This window comes from Ornithorhynchus anatinus, chromosome 12, assembly GCF_004115215.2.
Source record: "Ornithorhynchus anatinus isolate Pmale09 chromosome 12, mOrnAna1.pri.v4, whole genome shotgun sequence".
Taxonomy (NCBI): domain Eukaryota; kingdom Metazoa; phylum Chordata; class Mammalia; order Monotremata; family Ornithorhynchidae; genus Ornithorhynchus; species Ornithorhynchus anatinus.
Genome location: NC_041739.1, coordinates 21742142 through 21762281, shown reverse-complemented (window position 1 = coordinate 21762281; position 20140 = coordinate 21742142). Strand labels below are relative to the sequence as shown.

The window sequence follows — 20140 nt, the reverse complement described above, 5'->3', positions numbered from 1 at the left end:
CAGGGCTCATGAGTTCGAATCCCAGCTCTGCCACTTGTCGGCTGTGTGACTGTGGGCAAGTCACTTAACTTCTCTGTGCCTCAGTTTCCTCATCTGTAAAATGGGGATTAAGACTGTGAGCCCCACGTGGGACAACCTGATTCCCCTATGTCTACCCCAGCGCTTAGAACAGTGCTCGGCACATAGTAAGCGCTTAACAAATACCAACATTATTATTATTATTATTAATTCTCACCCATGTATTTTTCCCCAGTGCTTAGAAAAGTGCTTGGCACACAGTAGGCTCTTTATAAATACTATCACTACAGGTAGTACCCAAGGGCTAGATGGAATTTATGAAAAACAAAGAATCTGTAGCAACACAGTTTGAGGAAACAAAAACTTCCATGATCATATAAGGAATTAGATCAGGATTTCATTTAAGCCCAAGTAATTTAAAATTCACACATTAGATTCACAGTACTTACCAAAGTCAACATGAGTCCCAAAAATACTCAAAGAATTGATTTTGCTTAATTTCACCATATTTTACAATATAACTCCCCCTTTATAGTCCCTGAAAAAGTCTTACCTTAACCCATTCCTCTGGTCAAAAGCAGGGATCATGGAACTGGGATGTTCAGCCATTAGAGCAACAAGAAGCTGGAGAACATCTATTAGATTGTCATCCTAGATTTTTAAAAAGGCAGTCATTTGAACTGATAGTCTTTATAACTGAATGATTAAAATGACATTATCTTATCACTATATATATATATATCTTTCCAGTCAGTGTTTCATTCAATATCACTTTAGTCCTATTTGGACCCCTTTAAAAATAAACTTCTTAATATATTTCCACTTTATACAGTACTCCATGACTTCTAATACTTCTGCACTTCTAATATTTAGGCACATATACCACTGATTGCTGGGTAAATGACTTCCCCCAAAAAAGAAAAACTGGACTGCTAATCTGGATTATTTATCACACTGATACCAGCCTGGCCCTACTGGGATAGATAAAATTTTGAAATTTTATCAAATTCCTAAATAATGAGCAATGCAATCCCTGTCTTTTTAATGTTATACAGAAAATATTATTCACAGTATTATATATTGGGTAAATGAAAAGAAAGGGAATTTAGAACCTTCTACTTGTAAGGAAGAGCTCAGCAGATAAGGATGGGAATAGGAGGATTCAAACTAATTGTTGAAGAAATTACATTTCACTATGGGATTACAATTAACCACTAAACCAGTTCCCTTTTCTTTTCTGTACAACAATTATGAAAATTTGGTCATTACTACTTTGCTATCAATAGCTGCCATTTACAAATGGAGAAAGAATGAATTGCTTCAATGTTACAGACACTCAGTGTCTCATGAGGAAAGAGACTGGAAAGAAAATATAAGTATGTAAATCCAAATGAAAAAACCAACTTTATTGCTTCATATGAAATTAATTTAATTTACAAAGTTTTCTCATTTATTACATCTTTACAGAGATTCATTCTGTTAGATTTATGTTCTTATTTCCTTTGTCTTTGATGTTCACATCCAGCCTAAGTGGGTTTTTCTGGTTTTAAAATACAAAGATGCAGCCCATGGCAAGAACCCTATGGAATTTGCAAGCTCCTTATGGACCGAAATCCCCAACTGTTCAAGACTATTATAAATGGGTTGTCTTATTTAAGAAATAGAATTTTAAAGTAGCAATCAACAAAAAAATTTTGATTATAATTTTTTTTCACTTAAGCATAGGAAGAGGTGATGTACTTGCTTAACTGAAACCCTAACAGAAGTGGTGCTTTACTAAAACCCTAAGAAAAGTGGGGCTTTAAATAATGAAAGTATATCTAATTTAGCAGTCAGGTTTTGGGTTTTTCCACTCATTCCTTTTCATTGCAGAGCCATCTTGTGGTAACAGAGGATACTTTTAGGCATTTCAAAGGCTTTGCAAACTTCTTACACCTTAGAAGCAAGTGGTTATTCACCAGTTTATACAAAACCAGGATTCAAATTATTGAAGATTTTTACTTTTTGCAAAAAATAAGAATTTACCAAATAAGAACAGCTATGAAAAGTGTAAAATAACCAAAGGAAAATGTAAATATTACCTCATGAATAGTGAGTAGATAATTGAGAATAGCCTGTAGTTCATCTTCTTTTACACCAGAATCCTTCAAAAATTTAACACAGTTATCTTTTGTTTCTTTATATGAAGTACCAGAAAACATTTTAAAGGAGGAAATGAAACAGACACAGCTTCAGAGAATTGGGCAACTGCCTTAAAGGCAAAGAGTGAAAATTAAATCCAATAGAGTTCAAAAGATTTTGCTTTGGTAAATAACTACGCTTGAAAAATGTAAACAATGACGAGAGGACTGAAACAAAGGTGCAAAAATAAAGTTATCCAAGTAGCTTATATTAAACAATGGAACTTAAGTAGCAATCAAGTGTTCCACTCTCTAACCACCATTCTCTCAGTCACAAAGACTAATGGTTTACACCAAAGTAAATCTAGCTTACTGTTAAAGAAATAAATGATTTAAAGCACCTGGAAATTGCTTGAATGGCTGCAATTTCTAAGTACAATAAATGAAAAAACTGAAAAACACAAAGAAGAGAAATTTGAAGCCAAAAGAAGCTAAAAGATGAAAAATGTGTTTGCGGCAAGAATAAAAGGATACTGAAGATCCTAGGTTAAGGGAAGATTAAGTGTTCCCATCATACTGGATAACAACTATAACTGTAAATTATAACGTAACAGTTAACCCATGCATACCAAATATGCTTACATACTGCTAATCATGGAAACTAAGCTAAAAAAAAAACTTTAAACAATATAACTTTGATCAACCCCAATACTGCGTAAGATATTGAAGCAAAATACATCTATGAGGCTGTTAGTCTAATACAACCTTAAAATACACTCTGAAAATGATGGTCGAATGGAGTTTAACCACAGGTAAAGGCTCCAAAATTTATTATCTACGTCATTGAGGCTTTATGACACTAGAACAAGGTCTAAGAGTATCTGCAGAATCTTCCGCCCTGAATATTTGAAAGAAGAGTTAGCATGTGCCTGGAATAGTTAGTGGCAGGCCAGCTGGATACAGGCCGTACTCTAGATAATACTCAAAATCCCTATCACGCCTTTAGTTTCACATTATCTTTTAAAGTACCACAGAGGAGGCAGTACCACAGAGGAGGCAACAGCAACATCTAAACTTCCATTGTATGGGTATGCCCATCCCCCAAAACATAGACTTCTTACCCACCTTCATCACTAACTGCTTAATGAAAATCAGTAAGAATGCTCGGAGGGAAAATGTTTCTTTCTGATCAGGTCGTGGCCCATCTTGGAAAGGGAGAGAGAAAAAAAAACATTAAGTATTTCAAAGACTAGTAAACTGTCTGATTCTAATCTTCTCATGGTCAATGTATTTTCTGTCCATTTAAAATGAACAAATGTAGCTTAGTTTTCCAAAGGACAACTTTCCTTTCATGCCTCTGAAGGCCAAGCACTCAACTTCACAACCAATCAATTGCAAGATCATTTTTCCAAGTGCAAAATCGCAAGTGAAAATTAGGAGGCCAGGCAAGGGCCTCTGAAATTATTTGACTTCTCAAATAGTTTACAATAGTTTAAATAGTTTAACATTAATATAAGGATGCTAATTTATCCCGTGTCTACTGAAATGATAAACAACATTAGTATTCATTAATACAACTATATTTACAATTCTACATGGCCTATAAGAGAACAGTTAGTTAAATCTGAATCTTTAGCCCCAATTTTGTGCAATAACAGCATATCAACATATCATATAAAAAAGTTTTTCTCTTTTAGAGTGACACTGTGGTGTAAATTAATATGTCAGAGATGACTTCTTACCACCCAAGGTTACCTAAAAGGGACCTCAATGCACTCTGTCTTGTTTTGACGCCCCTCCTCACATTCACAAATGTTTCCCATTATGGGAATTCATATTTCTTGACCAAATAAATCTCTCCTAGGACACTAAAAATCTGTTTATTTTGTAAGCTCCCTAATGGGGCCTCTTCACTCATCTTCTCCCTTGCAACTTATCACTTCGATAAGCTAGTTTGCAAGTTGCAGAACCACGACCTTCGATGGCCCAAATAAATTTGTAGCCACCACAAATTTGAGACAGCTCTGTTTCCATAGTCCCTTTCCAGAACACGCTGAGAAGGTTCACTATGTCTGCTACTTTGAGGATGTCACATGAAAGTTTTATTTTCAGCTGCTTATCAAATTGGTTTCTCTGCTTGGCATACACATTTGACAGAAACCTTTTAGACCATCCTTAGAATGAGTTTTATATTGGTTAGGTTGAAAGGGACACCACTCATTACTTGATATTCCCTAAGAAAAATGAGAGGGTTCTTGTAAACAAAAGTTGATTTCAGCACTTGGCAAGAACCCGGAAGAGGAAAGTGACTAATCCACTAGTTCTTTTTCATTGACAGTAAACGTGTTACTCAGGTGTCTTGAATTCAGCAATCCTCTCCCAATTTCAACCAGGCAATATTCTGTCCCAGTACAAAACTGGCCCGTTAAAATATAAGGATTCATTAGGAAGGTTTTTGCCAGTCCACGTAATTGTTCCATAATCTCATTAAATTATTACAAGTACTTCAGGAAAGCATTCTCTAAAAATTAGGTCCACATTCCCTAACTCACAATATTCTGTTCAAAGCATAAGAAGAAATGCTCTCAGCTAGGGGAAAACTTTTCTAAACCTTCATTTGTTGATGAGAGACAAAAAAGATAGCATACCCAAGCCTTTCGGGATGATTCCACTGCGATCCTGGGGATTCACTGTCCAGTAGTAGTATTTTAGGGTATGCATTACCAGAAGCACAGTTCCAACCCGCCGAATTGCATTATATATGTTGGCTGTACCAACAAATTCTGTGGACAGGTATGTGTAGAGGGTCATCTGGACCTGGAGCACCCAAATAAAAATAGCTTATTTTAATGAAAATCAGAATGTAAATCTGATCATTTCTTTTCCCTCTTTCCTGTCAACATCTGGGGCCTCTTGCAGAGTTTGGTAATCAACTCTATTTTTTTGTTTGATTTTTATTTTAAAGAACACTCTAAAAACACACAAATTTGTAAAAGTTGGAATTCCAGACCAGATTATTGTACCAGATGCTTCGGAAAAGTTTCACAATGCTCTTACTTTTGAAAACAATGGAGGTAACTTTTCATGACTTAAAAATGACACTATAAAACTTTAGCCATGCCAACAAACATTGCTTTGAGAATTTCAATCCACTGTATCTACTGAGCATTTACTGTGTGCACATCACTGCACAGACCACTTGGGAGAATACAATAGAATCAGCTGACACATTCCCTAGTCATAAGGAGCTTTTGGTCTGGAGAAGGATACAGGCATTAATATCAATAATAATATGATAAAATTTAATTCCTGAATCAGTGGTATTTATTGAATGCTATGTGCACAGCACTTTATTAAGAGCTTAGCACTAAACTGGAGATGCTTTCTTTAGTTGGACAAAAGTTGAGTCACTCTTTTTTCCCCACTAGGGCAGAGAGCAGCAACGAGAAAAAATACACAGCCTACATTATACTGTACTGTACCACTAAATGGAGCTCTCTGATAATGGCAACAACTTCCGTAACTACTCTCATCAACATGAAAAACATCATTTGGGCTGCATTATAAGGGGAAAACTGTCTCATATGTTCATTAATCGTACAATCATTAGTCTCTGTGGGCATACTGTGCGGAAACCATACTAGGAACTTCAGACAGTTCAAGCACTTCAGACATCAAGGACCTTAGACTAACAGATGAGACAGGAACAAATATAACTTGCAAATAGGAGGAAACAGAGCTTAGAGTATGTAAATCAATAGCCAAGTATCGCCTCTACAAACGCTACAAAAGAAGTTAGATTCCATTCACAAATGTAATCAAAAAGTAAAGGTCACAGAAAGAAAAAGGTTAAATTTCAGGTGGGAGGAAAAAAAAAAAAAAAAAAAGAGGTTAAGACCTCCAGCTGCCTAATTTGATTGCTTCCAAATGGCAAGCGGAGCAGAGCTGTTTTTCCCTCCCTCGCTCTGAAAGGTGAACTAGAGACAAGACACACTGTATCCTGGGATTGGCTAAATACATGTGGAATTACGGGTTAGGTTTAGTGGGACGGCCAACACAAGCAGGCTGTGTGGTGTTGGCTTGAATACTAGCAGAGGAAAACAGCACATTCCTTCAGCTGCCAGATAAGTATAGAACAAGCCTGGTGATTTGCCTTTACTGGCTGATTCTATAACCTGAGTACTAATCTTTCTACATGTGAATTTTTGACTCGCAGTAATGTTTACACAAAACGCAAAATATTCTTGTGCATATACCTTATTATATTTCCCTACTTATCTGTTAATCGCAATCAAAAAACTCCAGTTAACCCTCCTATGAACTGTCAACGCTACATTCAGACATCATACAGGAATTAAATGCAAAGTATAAACGTAAAGCTATGGTTTGTGGTTTACATGCAAGTCAAAAAGTTCAAAGTTATTACGGTTCTTCCAGTTCTACCAGTAACCTTCCCTCAGTCCCCTTCACCTTACCACATAAAAAAACCCAAAAAGCTAAAGTAGTGTATTGTCTGACATTTTCTGTAGTAGCCCAGGTATCTGTAAAAACTATATTTTGGTGCTGGCAAACCAGGGTGTTCAGTGGTTTTTACTGAAGGTTTAACTGTATGCAGAGCACTGAACTAAGTGCTTTGGAGAGGACAATACAGAGTCGGTACACATGTTCCCTGCCCCTCAACAAGCTTACAATTTCTCATGTTTCAGATCATTAAGGTGTCTACTATTAAATTAGACTTTATTTTAAATGTCCTCCAAAGCAGAATTTTAGTTTTCTCATTGAATAAAAACTGACATCCCATTTATACCAAATAAAGAAAATTCCCATATCAGTAGCCGCAAACCAAGATATCACAAAGAGTGGCACCTACTTTTCATTTGGAGTAGACGGGGAGGAAACATGAGGGCAGAGGAGGTAGAAACAGAGGGGAAGGGCAGAGGGGAGAGGGAGGGAAAGAGAGAAAGAAGGGGAAGGGAGAGAAAGTAAAAGGTGCCAGGGAACACCTCCTCACTCTGAACTCCACTAGATACCCGAAATGAATGCCAGCGGCCTGTTGGTCCTTGCCCTCTTGCCTCACCCAAGCCTGATCGCCACCATCTCAGACAAGCCCTGCCGCTGTAGCAACTAGCTCCTGGCTCCTCGTCCTCCATCCTGGCTCCTCGTCCTCCATCCTGGCTCCTCCTCTGATTCCTTTTTTAATCCAAGGGAGAGATGGGAACCTTGCTATCTTTCCCACCAGAAAATCTGGGAGCATGGAGATACTGGCATCATCTCCCCGATGGGCACCTACCCTCTTTAAAAAAAAATTAAAATATCATGCCACATCCAGGAGTACCGTTAGATGAAACTGTATATAAAGGAAATCCCTATCCTTTCCTAGCTAACACATACCCATCCTTTAGGAATATTATTCTGAGTACAAGAGACACAAAGCCTTACCTTTGCTGGGGTGTGAATCCATATTGCAGGGTTGAGGAGAATGTGATCACAGAGTTGCTTAAGTAAGGGCATTCCGTTATGCAGGTTGCTCAGGTACTTTGAAAATGCAAGGCAAAGTTCAAGTACTGCTCTGGTGACATGGGATTTGGAAGACTGCAAAGAATAAGCAAGGGTTCTTAAAGTCACTCGATTTAACCTTAAGATTTAGCAACCTAAGGACGATGGGTTTTTTTCTGAGCTTTAAAGGGATTTTGCATTAAAAACTGTTCCCCAAATTAGAAGCAAAATGGGACTCTAGGCAAGAGGCAACGTTGAGACTCTCTAAAGCAATAACCCCAATATTGGCACGGGCTGTCTGAGGCTAAACAAATGGTAATTGCTCTAATAATTGAGGTAGCATTTGTTACGCACTTATTAAGCGCCAAACAAATGAAGTGCTGAGGTAGATATAAGATGAAAAAAGCACGGGCTTAGGAGTCAGAGGTCATGGGTTCTAATACCGGCTCCGCCGCTTGTCAGCTGTGTGACTCTAGGCAAGTCACTTAACTTCTCTGTGCCTCAGTTACCTCATCTGGAAAATGGGGATTAAGACTGTGAGACTCACTTGGGACCTGATTACCGTGTATCTACCCCAGCTCTTAGAACAGTGCTCGGCTCATAGTAAGCGCTTAACAAGTGCGTGCCAACATTATTATTATTATTATTATTATTATATTTGGGTCGGATGCAGTCCCTGCCCTAACCAAGGTTCATATTCTAAGTGTGAGGAAGAAAAGGTATTGAATCCCCACGTTAGAGATGAGGAAACTGGGGCAAAACAGGTGACTTGCCCAGGGTCACACAACAGGTATTAGAACTCAGGTTCTCTGACTCCCAGACCTGGGCTCTTTCCACTAAGCCGTACCACTTCTTAGCTCTAACTCAACTGCTGTAAAAATTAAATGGAATTAAGTAAACTTACATGATTATAATGGTTGCTATTCATTCATTAGTAAATCAAATTGGGATACAAACAAATAATTCAAATTTTGAAGTAATCTGCATTTACCTTTTCCAGACTGTATCCAACCACAAGGAAGCCCTTACAGGAAAGCATCTGCTCTTGCATAGCAATGGAGTTCTTCAATAACTCCATAATAAAAGCCAATAGGGTAGAACTGGAAAAGAAGTGAAAGAGAAATTTACAATAGCCAACTATATCATCTCACATAGTCAAATAAATAGCTCCTACCTTTCAAATGAAATGTTATGTAATTATTTAATAGTTCAGAAAACATTCAAAATGGTCTGAAATACTGATGTTTTGAGTTTGTGTTTTCACATAATAATTACGGCATGTGTTAAGCACTGTTCTAAGTGCTGGGGTAGATACAAGGTACTCAGGTTGTCCATGTAGGGCTCACAGCCTTAATCCCCATTTTACAGATGAGGTAACTGAGGCACAGAGAAGTTAAGTGGCTTTCCCAAAGTCACACAGCAGACAAGTGGTGGAACCGGGATTAGAACCTACATCCTCTGACTCCCAAATCCATACTCCTTCCACTAAGCCATGCTGCTACTCTAATCACATTCTCATCATACATCATGTTGGAAAATTTTTCAGAAGTCAATTTCACCGAAATGATGCCTGTTTTCTACATTCTCTTATAGATATACGTATGCTATCACTGGACAACATCGAACTATGCTAATTGGGACAGTGTTTTACATAAAATAATTAGAGAATTGGCAGCGGCATGCACCTCTGACCTTATGATTTGGTAAATAATCATAGATGTACAAAATAAAGTGTCAGTATGCTGAAATGGCTGTATTCCCTTGTTTCCCCCCGATTCTTTTTCCTTCTACCTTGCAATCGCTCTCCCCTCCACCCTTTGATAATCCAGACAAACCCACTCATCGTCCCTCTCACGTGACTCCACCTGTCTTTCTCTCTCACCACTTTCTCGGCTGTCATGCCCTTTCTACTCACCCCGGTCTTTTAACTTCCTTTGCCTTCCTCTACCAAGGCAGCCTGAACAAGTAGTGGAAATACTCTTAGAACATTCATCTCGTTTTCTTCCCCAAAGAGGTTTCGTTGTGATTCTTCTGCAATGACTAGCTATCACCTCTTTAAGAATCAAGGGAAAGCGAGTTGTTTCTAACCAAATGAGAGTAAAGTCATACTAATTCTAAGATAAACCAAAGAAGAGCCCATTTATACTCACCAAACCGTTGTATCAATTTGGTCGGATGAATATTGCCTGAAATCCAGCTGTGCAAAAAGAGGAAAAAGCACCTGCACCCCTCCAATTGAATGCATGGCACTTTGAATGGAATGGGTTAAAATTGCCTTCACATCCTGATAAAGCAGAAGAGATACAGAAAGTGAGTGAAATCAAACTGCAGTACTTTCTCACAGTTCATTAAAAATAGTCTATTTACAATGACAGGAATACTTAATGATGCCATCTCACATATATTTATCACACAAACTGTTACCACAAGAGTCACCGACACTACACCAAATTTCCCCTCTAAAAATAATTATGAAAGACCATACTACCTGGAGCATGAGAGCATGGGGTGAATGAACAAAAATAGAAGGGTTATCCTTGGGAGATGATTCGAGGCAGAGCTGTGCATCTGTAGCCCGTGGATTGTATGTGAATGCAATGGCATTGGAGAGTTTGCCATCATACAACAAAAGCTTGTGATGTTCAGCAAGAAAGAGATCACTTTCTGCCTTGAACTTAAATGTACCCTAAATAGTAAATAAAGGAGAGCCATTAGGATAACCTAAGAAAAAAAGGATGAAATCAATAATAAATATGAATTTTAAAATAGCTTTCAAGGATAAAGTAGATATTTTAGGCTCAAGACAGTGCTTGCACGGAGTAAGCACTCAAACACGATGGAATGGATTTAACTACTGGAAAAAATGTTCCCTCAAGAGGTGCTAATCGAGTTCCCTAACAACATTATTCAGACAACACACTGCAGCCTAGTGAAAGTCACAATTAAGGTTTTACTGATTACTGATATAATTGTACAGAAAATCAATCTGGTTGCAAATCAGAGATTTCGTGTTAAGTGGATCCCTTTCACAGGGCTTATTCAGGCAGCATACCATCTCTAATTAAAATAAGTTTGCATGTTATTGCTGGCCTAGAATTTGTGGAAGATCTGCTATACTCAACAACCGAAATAACCAAGGAATATTAATCCTATCTGTTTAGAGTCTGTATAACCCTGGAATAAAAGGAAATACAAAGATCAGGTGGATTTATCCATTTTTATGGGGATGGAGAGTAGAGATGAAGGGGAGAGAGAAGATGATGGGGAGGAAGATGCTAGAAAGTGAGAGGGAGGAGAAAGAGAAAGGAAGAAAAAGGAGCAGGAGGAAACACAGGGGAAATTGGTGAGGGAAGAAGATGGGAGGTATAAGAGCTGGGAAGGGGAAGTACAAAAGAGGATGCTCAAGAACACGGTGAAAATATATGTGCTGCCCTGATGGGATCTAAAAGGACACTTAGGACAGTCAGATATCCCCACGTGTGAGTGTGGCTAGTTCAACCACTGTTTGAGAGAAAATCCTTTCAACGCCATTTTTAGCAAATTTAAATTATCCCTAGTAGTGTGGCATTTGCTAGCCACAAGCCCCGGCAGGGTTTTAAAATTTCTTCTTCCTGGGGTTGCCAACCTTCCCAAAACTCTCCAAAGAGTAGAGCCCCATTTCTAATGCACTTTTGAAGTGGACTAAGTTCTCTGATAACTTTTCCTTCGGGTGTGGGTGGGTAAACTTCACTGGAGACCAGGGAAAAGGGTGAGGGAAAAAATGAGAGGCATAAAACCATCGAGGCTAGGGGCAGAAGCTACGCCACACATACAAACACACAAAGGGTTAGAGAAGTCAGTGGGAAGACAACGGCACAGAGCATGTTGGAGGGGAATACCGAGTGACACAAAAAGGTATAGGGCTTGGCGGAGGCACCATTCGCCACTGAGGACGGGATCTTTTGTGGCTCGAAGCCAGGGTCGGGCAGGGTTCAATTTTTTCCATTCTTCATATAGGTTAGGGATTATTATAAGAGAACAGCAGTCCAGAGCTCCATCATAGCTTCAGCTTCTAGCCAGCCAGTTCCAAGAGCTGAGAGGGTGAAAAGTCATTACCTTGACCCTCCGCAATCAATCCATCAATCAACCATATTTACTGAGTGCTGTGTGCACAGCACTGTACTAAGTGCTTCCCATGTCTGTGGAGGTGGTGGCTCAAGGATTTGGCATTCCTTTTATCTTATTATCCACTTTTTCCATTTCCTTGTTCCCTGCAAGGCTGGGATGCTATGAGTACTGCTTTGATGTTGGTGAACTCTGCAGTGAAACCCGGTGTGATCCAGACTTGCCATTTAATGTTCCATTCATTAACTACTCCCGTGTGTAGACCGAGAGGGCCAGACTCCCTGGGGACCACACAGGTGGCCCCACAGTCAGAAGCATGTTTCCATCAGTCGGATCACTATTTCATTTCAAAGAAGTAAGACTCAAATGTTAGAGAGGACGCTTTTGTGTGGCAGGAAGATCAAAATTAGGAGGTCACACTATCTCTCAAACTCATAAAATGGACTTTTTTTTTTGCAACTTACCAAAATTAAAACAATTTAAAATCAGGTAGCTTTTTTTTTTTTTAAATGAGCTACCCATATGAGGCAACTAACTTACTAGTTCTTTCAAGCCATATTAAGAATACCATATGGGAAGCAGCACAGTCTAGTGCAAAGAGCATGGGCCTGGGAGTCGGAGGACGTGGGTTCTAATCCCTGCTCTGCCACATGTCTCCTGTGTGACCTCGGGCAAGTCACTTTACTTCTCTGTGCCTCAGTTACCTCATCTCTAAATTGGAGAATAAGACTGTGAGCCCGAGTAGGACAGGGACTGTGTTCAGCCTGATTACCTTATACCTACTTCAGGGCTTAGACCAGTGCTTGGCACATAGTAAGCGCTTAACATGGCATAGTGGATAGAGCACAGGCCTGGAAATCAGAAGGTCATGGGTTCTAACCCCACCTCTGCCACTTTTCTGCTGTGTGACCTTAGGCAAGTCACTTCATTTCTCTGGGCCTCAGTTACCTCATCTGTAAAATGGGGAACAAGACTGAGAGTCCCATCCGGGACAAGGACTGTGTCCAACCCGATTTGCTTGTATCCACTCCAGAGTTTTACTCAGTGCCTGGCACATAGTAAGTGCTTAACAAGTATGGTAATTATTATTATTCAGTCATTTTTATTGAGCACTTACTGTGGACAGAGCACTGTACTAAGCACTTGTGAGAGTACAACACACAATAAACAGAAACATTCTCTGCCCAAAACAAGCTTACATCACAGTTAATACTATCCAATTTTTGGAAGAGGCAGTGTTTTGAATGATGTCCGGAAAAAAGTAACTATCACATGAGATTTACTCAGCTTGCCTCTCAAAAATAAATTATGGGAAAAAATGCAAAGGATTTCCAGAGCAATGCTCTTTCTACTGAACCTTCCTGACTCCTCACTCAACTTCCTGCCTCCAGTCTCTCCCCAGATCCTCCCACTTCTCAAAAGCCTCCAGGAGTTGTCCATCCACCTTCACATCAAAGAGAAACCCCTTACTCAGGGCACTCAATCAGCTATCTCCCTCCTTCCTGACCTCCCTAACCTCCTATTACAACCGACCTCACACTTCTAACACCAGCTTACTCCTCCCTGGTTGCTTATGTTTCACTTCTGGTCTGGAACTCCTTCTCCCTTTATATCTGACCAACCATCACTCTCCCCATTTTAAATGCCCTCCTAAAATCATATCTCCTACAAGAAGTCTTCCTAACTTCTTTTCCTCATCCCTCCTACTTCTTCTATGCACTTGGGTCTGTACCCCTTAAGCATTTTAATACTCACCCAACCCACACAGCATTTATATACATTTTCTTACAGTCTGCCATTTCCCTTCTCCATAATTTATGCTCTATCTCCTCCAATCAATTGTAAGTTCCTTGAGGGCATGGACCACATCTACCATTTCAACTGTAGGCGCTTAGTACAGCACTCTGCACAAGCAAGCACTCATTGAATACTACTGACTGAATGGACTAACTCCAGGGTTTCCTTCTGAGAAACCTGTAATAATGAATAGGTCTAGATTCCACCACCATTGCACAGAGTATCAAAGAAGGGCTGGGAAATTTCTATCAACCACAGAGCCACAAAAATATTACCACCATAGGCACCTGTGCTCTCCAGGAAACAACAGCCCTCTGCCAAAGGACTCGGGGAATAACCACCTCTCTCCAACAGAAAACCCACAAACATTACAGTGCTAGTTCGTTCAAAGGAACCCGACAGGGCAATATCCATGAGAGGTGTCTTGGTCATTACTCCCTTTTGGAAAACCACAGCTTCTGAAAGAAACTGATCTACTACAAGGTCTTTAATATTTAACCTACTTATAAAATTCAAAATATGCTGTCTTTGCTTGCATTTTTCTACAAAACAATACTTTACCTTATAGCCCAGTCCCAGCTGATAGATGGCAAATATCTGAGCAGCATTGAGTGCTTCACTAAAAAGGTAGACAGCTGTCATCTGACCACAGAACACTCTATTGGAATCTGCCGTTTCTGAAGAGCCCAGGAAACACTTGTCAAAAGTCTAGGAGAGAAATGAATAATCAATTATAACAATTTCAGCAACAATCATTAGTAAAATGGGGAGTTAATACATGCTTTCTCTCCTACCTAGACTTTGAGCCCCATATGACATAGAGGCTGCATCCAATATGATTATCTTTACCAGTGCTTAGTACGGTGCTTGGAACACTGTTATCATCCTCATAATCAACTGGATATAGGTATAAACATTTTTACTGAATGTCTAATATACAGAGAACTAACTGTTCTCAGTGCTTGGGGAAAGAAAAGGGAAACAAAACCTCACATATCAGAGCAGCTAAGGTAGAATTTACCAGTTGTTTGTCATATCACTCAAGTTACTGTTTTGTACAGGTATTTTCCCAACTTGGCCAAGCTTTTATTATGCAAACTATAGGGAAGTCATTCAATTTAATTAGGAGCCAAAGTACATTCAGTTTTACCAAAAGGCTTGTTTTCCTTTCATTGCAGCTAGAGTAAAATGAAAGAACTAAAGGTTCCTCTGACAGTACATGCCTCTGGGGATACTATCTGAAGCTGAACTAGAAGAAATGTTTGTACGCAAGCGTGGAGCATAGAAGATGGTGAATACTACACTGAGAGTTTTCCTTAATGCAGGATTCTGTGAAATCCTAACCTCTCCATCACAAGAGAACAAGGTGTTCAAAAGAAGAAAGCCTGGTGCCACAAGCACAAGACATTTCAGAAAAAAAATAAATGTGGCATATGGTTCAGATGGGCTGAAAAATTCTTCTTTCAATTATGAATTCATATTTTACCACCTCCTTTCCTTCATCCTCAGTTTTACAAGTTTTGAGGAAAATGACACAACATAACAATAAGGAAAAAATCAATAACATGAAAGTAGAGCGTTAACTTGTATACCACACTGACTTTATCAGTGGGCTTTCACCATGCAAGGGAAAAGGAAGAATGGGCCTGGGAGTCTGAGGTCCTGAGTTCAGATCCCAACTCTACTATTTGCCTGCTGTGTGACCGTGGGCTGTGCCTCCATTTTCTCAACTGTAAAATGGGGATTCAATTCCTCTTCTCCCTTATACATTGTGAGCCCCATGTGCAACAGGGACAGTGTGTGACCTGAAGCATGGCTTAGTGGAAAGAGCACGGGTTTGAGAGTCAGAGGTCGTGGATTCTAATCCCGGCTTTGCCACTTGGCAGCTGTATGATTTTGGGCAAGTCACTTAACTTCTCTCTGCTCAGTTACCTTATCTGTAAAATGGGGATTAATACTGTGAGCCCCACATGGGATACCCCAACTACCTTCTATCTACCCCAGAGCTTAGAACAGTGCTTGGCATATAGTAAGCACTCCACAAATATGATTATTATCATTATTATCAACTTGTATCTATTCCAGTGCTTAGAACAGCATTTGACACATAGTAAGTGTTTAACAAATACCATAATTATTACAAGTAAGGAAGGGTGAGTCTGGATAAAATAGGGAAGGAACATGTACGGCATAAACACAATCCTCAGTAGTACTGAAAACTGTTTAAGTGTGGCTGCCATCTTCTCAGAATGCTTTCGTTACCTAAGAAGGGTTTGGGAGTTGAATGTGGTTTTCAAAAGTTATTAAGGTTAATGTGCTAAAGGGCTATATAACTTCTTGAATGATGAGTACAAGTCCTTGATTTAATAGCCCTCAGAACCCTAGATCTTAGCCTAGGGTCTATGTGAAGTGATAAGATTGTTCCTAAATAAAACTGCTCAGGCATGCAGGGGTAAGTGCTGATTGGCGCACCTATCTCTTCAGTAATCAAGAATGAACCTTCTGAGTGGACTACTTATTAAAAAATTATTTTTAGTTTAGGGAGTCACAGCCTTGACAGGATATACGCTTGAGCTTTTTTTTTTCCAGTCAGGAATTAGCCAATCCTCCCTAATTTGAAATGATTGAATGAGCATCAAGAAAGACCATGGAATAAAACATTGCTAAATAGGTGACTTCCACTCCATCAACCAAGCAAAGTGATGGGAAACTGCTGGAATCATATAGGGCACTGTATCCACCTGTGCCCCGTCATGAGCAGGGGTCCTCAAACATTAGAGGACTCAAATACATGTGCCAAAACACTGGAAAGCCGCACACCAAAGTTCAGGGGTGTGGCCTAGTGAATAGACCTGGGAATCAGAAGGACTGTCTCTCTGTGTGCTGTGTGACCTTGGAAGTCACTTAACTTCTCTGTGTCTCAGTTGCCTCATCTGTAAAGTGGGTATTAAGACCATGAGCCCCATTGGGACAAGGACCGTCTCCAACCTGATTAGCTTGTATCTACACCAGTGCTTGGAATAGTGCCTGGCACATAGTAGCAAATACCATTAAAAAAAAAAATATGACTTTCCCATTCAACCCTGCCAGGAAAAGTGTAAGAGAACCTCTTCACAGTCTATAATTCCAGAAACCATACCATTCAGATGACATTTATTCATATACTGTGTTACTGTGTGGGTTTCAAAGATAACCAATTCCTCACAGAAAAGCATTCTGCCACATAAAAGGTGATTGAAATCTGGGTGTTCAATAAGAAAATTCAGTTAGGGCAATGACTATCCTAATTTATTTTATCTTCCATGACTCCATATCAAAAGTGATGTCAACCATTTCCATTAAGTTAAAAACAAAGTAACTGGTACTATAGTCCAAAAATCTTAGTGCAAGCTTTAAATTACCCTGGTCAATAAACCTGGTGTGTGTCACTATTTGAAAACATATGGCCTAATCTGAAATTAATTGAAAGTTTTGTTTTTGCATTTTTAAAACCAACACTTACGTCACTAGTATTGACAAACCATGTTATCTCTCCATAGGATGCCAGTTCTCCGTTCACGTAACACCGGAGCTCGCTGTTTTTCCAACGGTTATAAATGTGCACTATTGTAACCATGTACCACTGAAAAGGCAGAAATGAAAGACATGAAAGAGAGGAAACTTCCCTAGTAGTTCGCAGAAAAATCACAAATAAATCACAGCATCAAGGATTTAATGTTCAATCCCACCTGGAGCCTCCCATCAGGAACACTTGCTGAGCCTCAGTCCTCAATCCCATCTATCTCACCTCTGCCCTCTCACCCACATCCTGCCTTTGGCATGGAACATCCTCCCTCCTCGTGTCCTAAGGCAATTGCTCTCCCCTGTTTCAAAGTCTTATTGAAACTACATCTCCTCCAAGAGGCCTTCTTCTTTTCCTTTTCTTCAACCCCCTTCTGTGTTGCCCTGACTTGCTCCCTTTACTCATCCCCGCCTCCCAGCCCCATTGCACTTATGTACATATCTGTCATTTATTTATTTATATTAATGTCTGTCTTTCCCTCTAGATTGTCAGCTCATTTGGGCAGGAAAAGTTTCTGTTATATTCTTTACACTGTACTCTCCCAAGCGCTTAGTTCAGTCTCTGCACACAGTAAGTGCTCAATAAATATGACTGAGCTTGAGGTTTGTGAAACTCCACTCACACTCTCACCTCTGCCAGGAATGTTCTCCAAGGAGCACAGAATGCACGAGAGAGGAGGCAGGAAGGGGGACAGTGCACTCCATTCACTCGGTCATTTGGTCGAATTTATTGAGCATCTGCTGTGTGCAGAGCTCTGTACTAAGCACTTGGGAGAGGACAATATAGCAATAAAACAAGCACATTCTCTGCCTCCAACGAGCTTACAGTCTAGTTTGTGCGCCATTTTCACCCACATTAGTCAGCTGAAGGCAGAACTGGGACTAGTGCGGCTGCACCTGTGAGTCTTGACTGTTGGACTCTGATCTATGAGGCGACTACCTCTCTCCTCCTCTAATCACAAAATTCTCAATCTAGTTATCTTTGTCCCTACCTTCTTACGCTGATTCTGTATTTCTATTCTTTTATCTTTCCCTAAGTACCTGTCACCAATTTCCTTTCCCTGCTTAATTCTTAAATTGGCTGGGAACTATGTCTAATTCTCACCAGTACATGTTTCCTCAGTGCTTGGTACAGTATTTTGCACACAGAAGGTCCTTAGATTCAATTATTACTAAAACCCTGGGGTCCTGATTCTCAAAGCAGTATGTTCTTTCCACTACTTCTAAAAATTAGAAAGTTGGGCATTTACAAGTCTTCACATTGCAGAGTCTTTGAAACAGAACACTATTCCTAGCCACAGTATAAAATATTACAAAGCTGTTCCTTAGCAAAAATAAAGTTGTGTGGCTAATATCTACACAAAAATATTATCACTATTATGATTTTCTCTAACAAAATTATGCTAAAATTATCTTCTGAATTGGCTTATTAACCAAAACAGGTGCAATCATTTCGGTGGCAAATTTTTCAAAAACTTTCTGAAATGCATATAAAATTTAAGAAATACAAAACACCCAATGAGAGGTGAGTATGCTCTATAAATAGAATCACATGCTTCACATGCCCAACAGGCTTTAAAAATAATGTATTATTTGGCTATTTAACTAGGTTGGAATGATGGTTTCTACTGACAGAAAGATCTTAATCATGTACATAAGTATGACTGAAGACCTGGGTGTAATCTACAATACATTCTACACTTTTAGCAAAAGAATAGTCATTTGACAGGCTTCATTATAAAGACTGGGTTTACTTTTATCAAGCAAACTCAGAATTTAGAAACCAAATGATCAATTCCAGAAATACAAGCTTTTTTCCCCCGATGTAAAAAACACTAAAAATTCAGGTAGGACTTGTTTATAGGAAAAATTGACCCAGCATAAATAAATGAATAGTTCAGAAAAGGCAAGTCCCTATCTATTCCCTATTCCCTAGTCTTATGCTGGATTATTCTTTAAAAAAACGATGACAGCATGCTATCAGTGATGTCACCAGACACAATCCAAGCAGCATATCATATTAAGGACACCTGATAAAAATAATTTCTATTTCTACAAACCTTCTGTGGCTTGAAATCAAATTTTACACAATGCTGGAATCCTTTTCCTTTTGACTTTATTGATGTTACAATCAAACAGCCTCCAACAAAATGAGCAGAATAGCCCAGTCCTTTGTTTGTTCTGAAACTGTAAAGGGAAGAGACAGTTTAACTGGAAAACAGCATGCCACTGTATTTCTGAGACAAATAATATACAAATACACATATGGGAATTAAGGAATCAAACATAAATACATACCAATATAAGTATGGTTTATCTTTATCCACATTGATGTTATTTATGGGATCCATTCTTAGCCAGGTGTGAAATGTAAATCCATTCTGGTATGGCCATTTGGCTATAGGAGGTAATGCAATAGCCTAGAAATAATAAGCTTAACGTTAAGTGGGGCAGCCATATTTAACAGACAGTAAGCGATAACATCGCAAATGCATTCCGCTATTCCTCTAAAGGAAGGAAATTAGGTGGCTTGAAGAGTGTTGTGAAAAGGCAGGGCTCAATCTACCAAGCAGGGCTTGTCACCCTTGACTCTCTCATAAGATTCTTATCAGCCAGATCTAGGACTGCTAGCTAGTTCTCTGTTGAGTGTTGCGTACACAGTGCTGGTTTAAGCTGCTATTAAGAAATCAGCTTCACGCTTCTCTTAAATAGCTTTACTATCCAACTGTAGGGTCCCCTTATGAATTCAAAGAAATCGTTTCTACCTGTAACTGGCATTGCTGGCACAGCTGGCAAAACCACTTTATCAATAACTTTATGTATGCCTGTGTGCTAAGCACTGTACCAAGCATTTAGGTTAGTGCAACAGAATGGAGACATAAATTACCTGCCCTCAAAGAGATCACAAACAGTAATCCTGATTCTCCAAGGGGATACGGTCACACCAGATCACAACCCTAAGCCCTTGCTCTTATTTAATAGCTTATTTAAATAATGTTTTTTATGTGTGCATGCTTCGTGGGAAACTGAAAAGAGAGCATATT

At 39.3% G+C, this 20140-nt stretch overlaps 1 protein-coding gene across 4 annotated transcripts in view; it reads right to left on the bottom strand.

Moving 5' to 3' along the window:
- Window positions 1–20140, bottom strand: part of LRBA (LPS responsive beige-like anchor protein) — a 552105-nt gene that overhangs the window by 472098 nt on the left and 59867 nt on the right. For all 4 annotated transcript variants that reach the window (XM_029076638.1, XM_029076639.1, XM_029076640.1 and 1 more), the window contains exons 6-17: window positions 19395–19516; window positions 19157–19283; window positions 17038–17157; window positions 14097–14243; window positions 10123–10320; window positions 9785–9918; window positions 8626–8734; window positions 7578–7730; window positions 4787–4955; window positions 3264–3343; window positions 2100–2162; window positions 572–669 (exon numbers count right to left, since the gene is read on the bottom strand). In XM_029076638.1, the coding sequence (XP_028932471.1) occupies window positions 572–669; window positions 2100–2162; window positions 3264–3343; window positions 4787–4955; window positions 7578–7730; window positions 8626–8734; window positions 9785–9918; window positions 10123–10320; window positions 14097–14243; window positions 17038–17157; window positions 19157–19283; window positions 19395–19516 (1520 nt within the window). The remainder of the gene's footprint in view (window positions 1–571; window positions 670–2099; window positions 2163–3263; window positions 3344–4786; window positions 4956–7577; window positions 7731–8625; window positions 8735–9784; window positions 9919–10122; window positions 10321–14096; window positions 14244–17037; window positions 17158–19156; window positions 19284–19394; window positions 19517–20140) is intronic.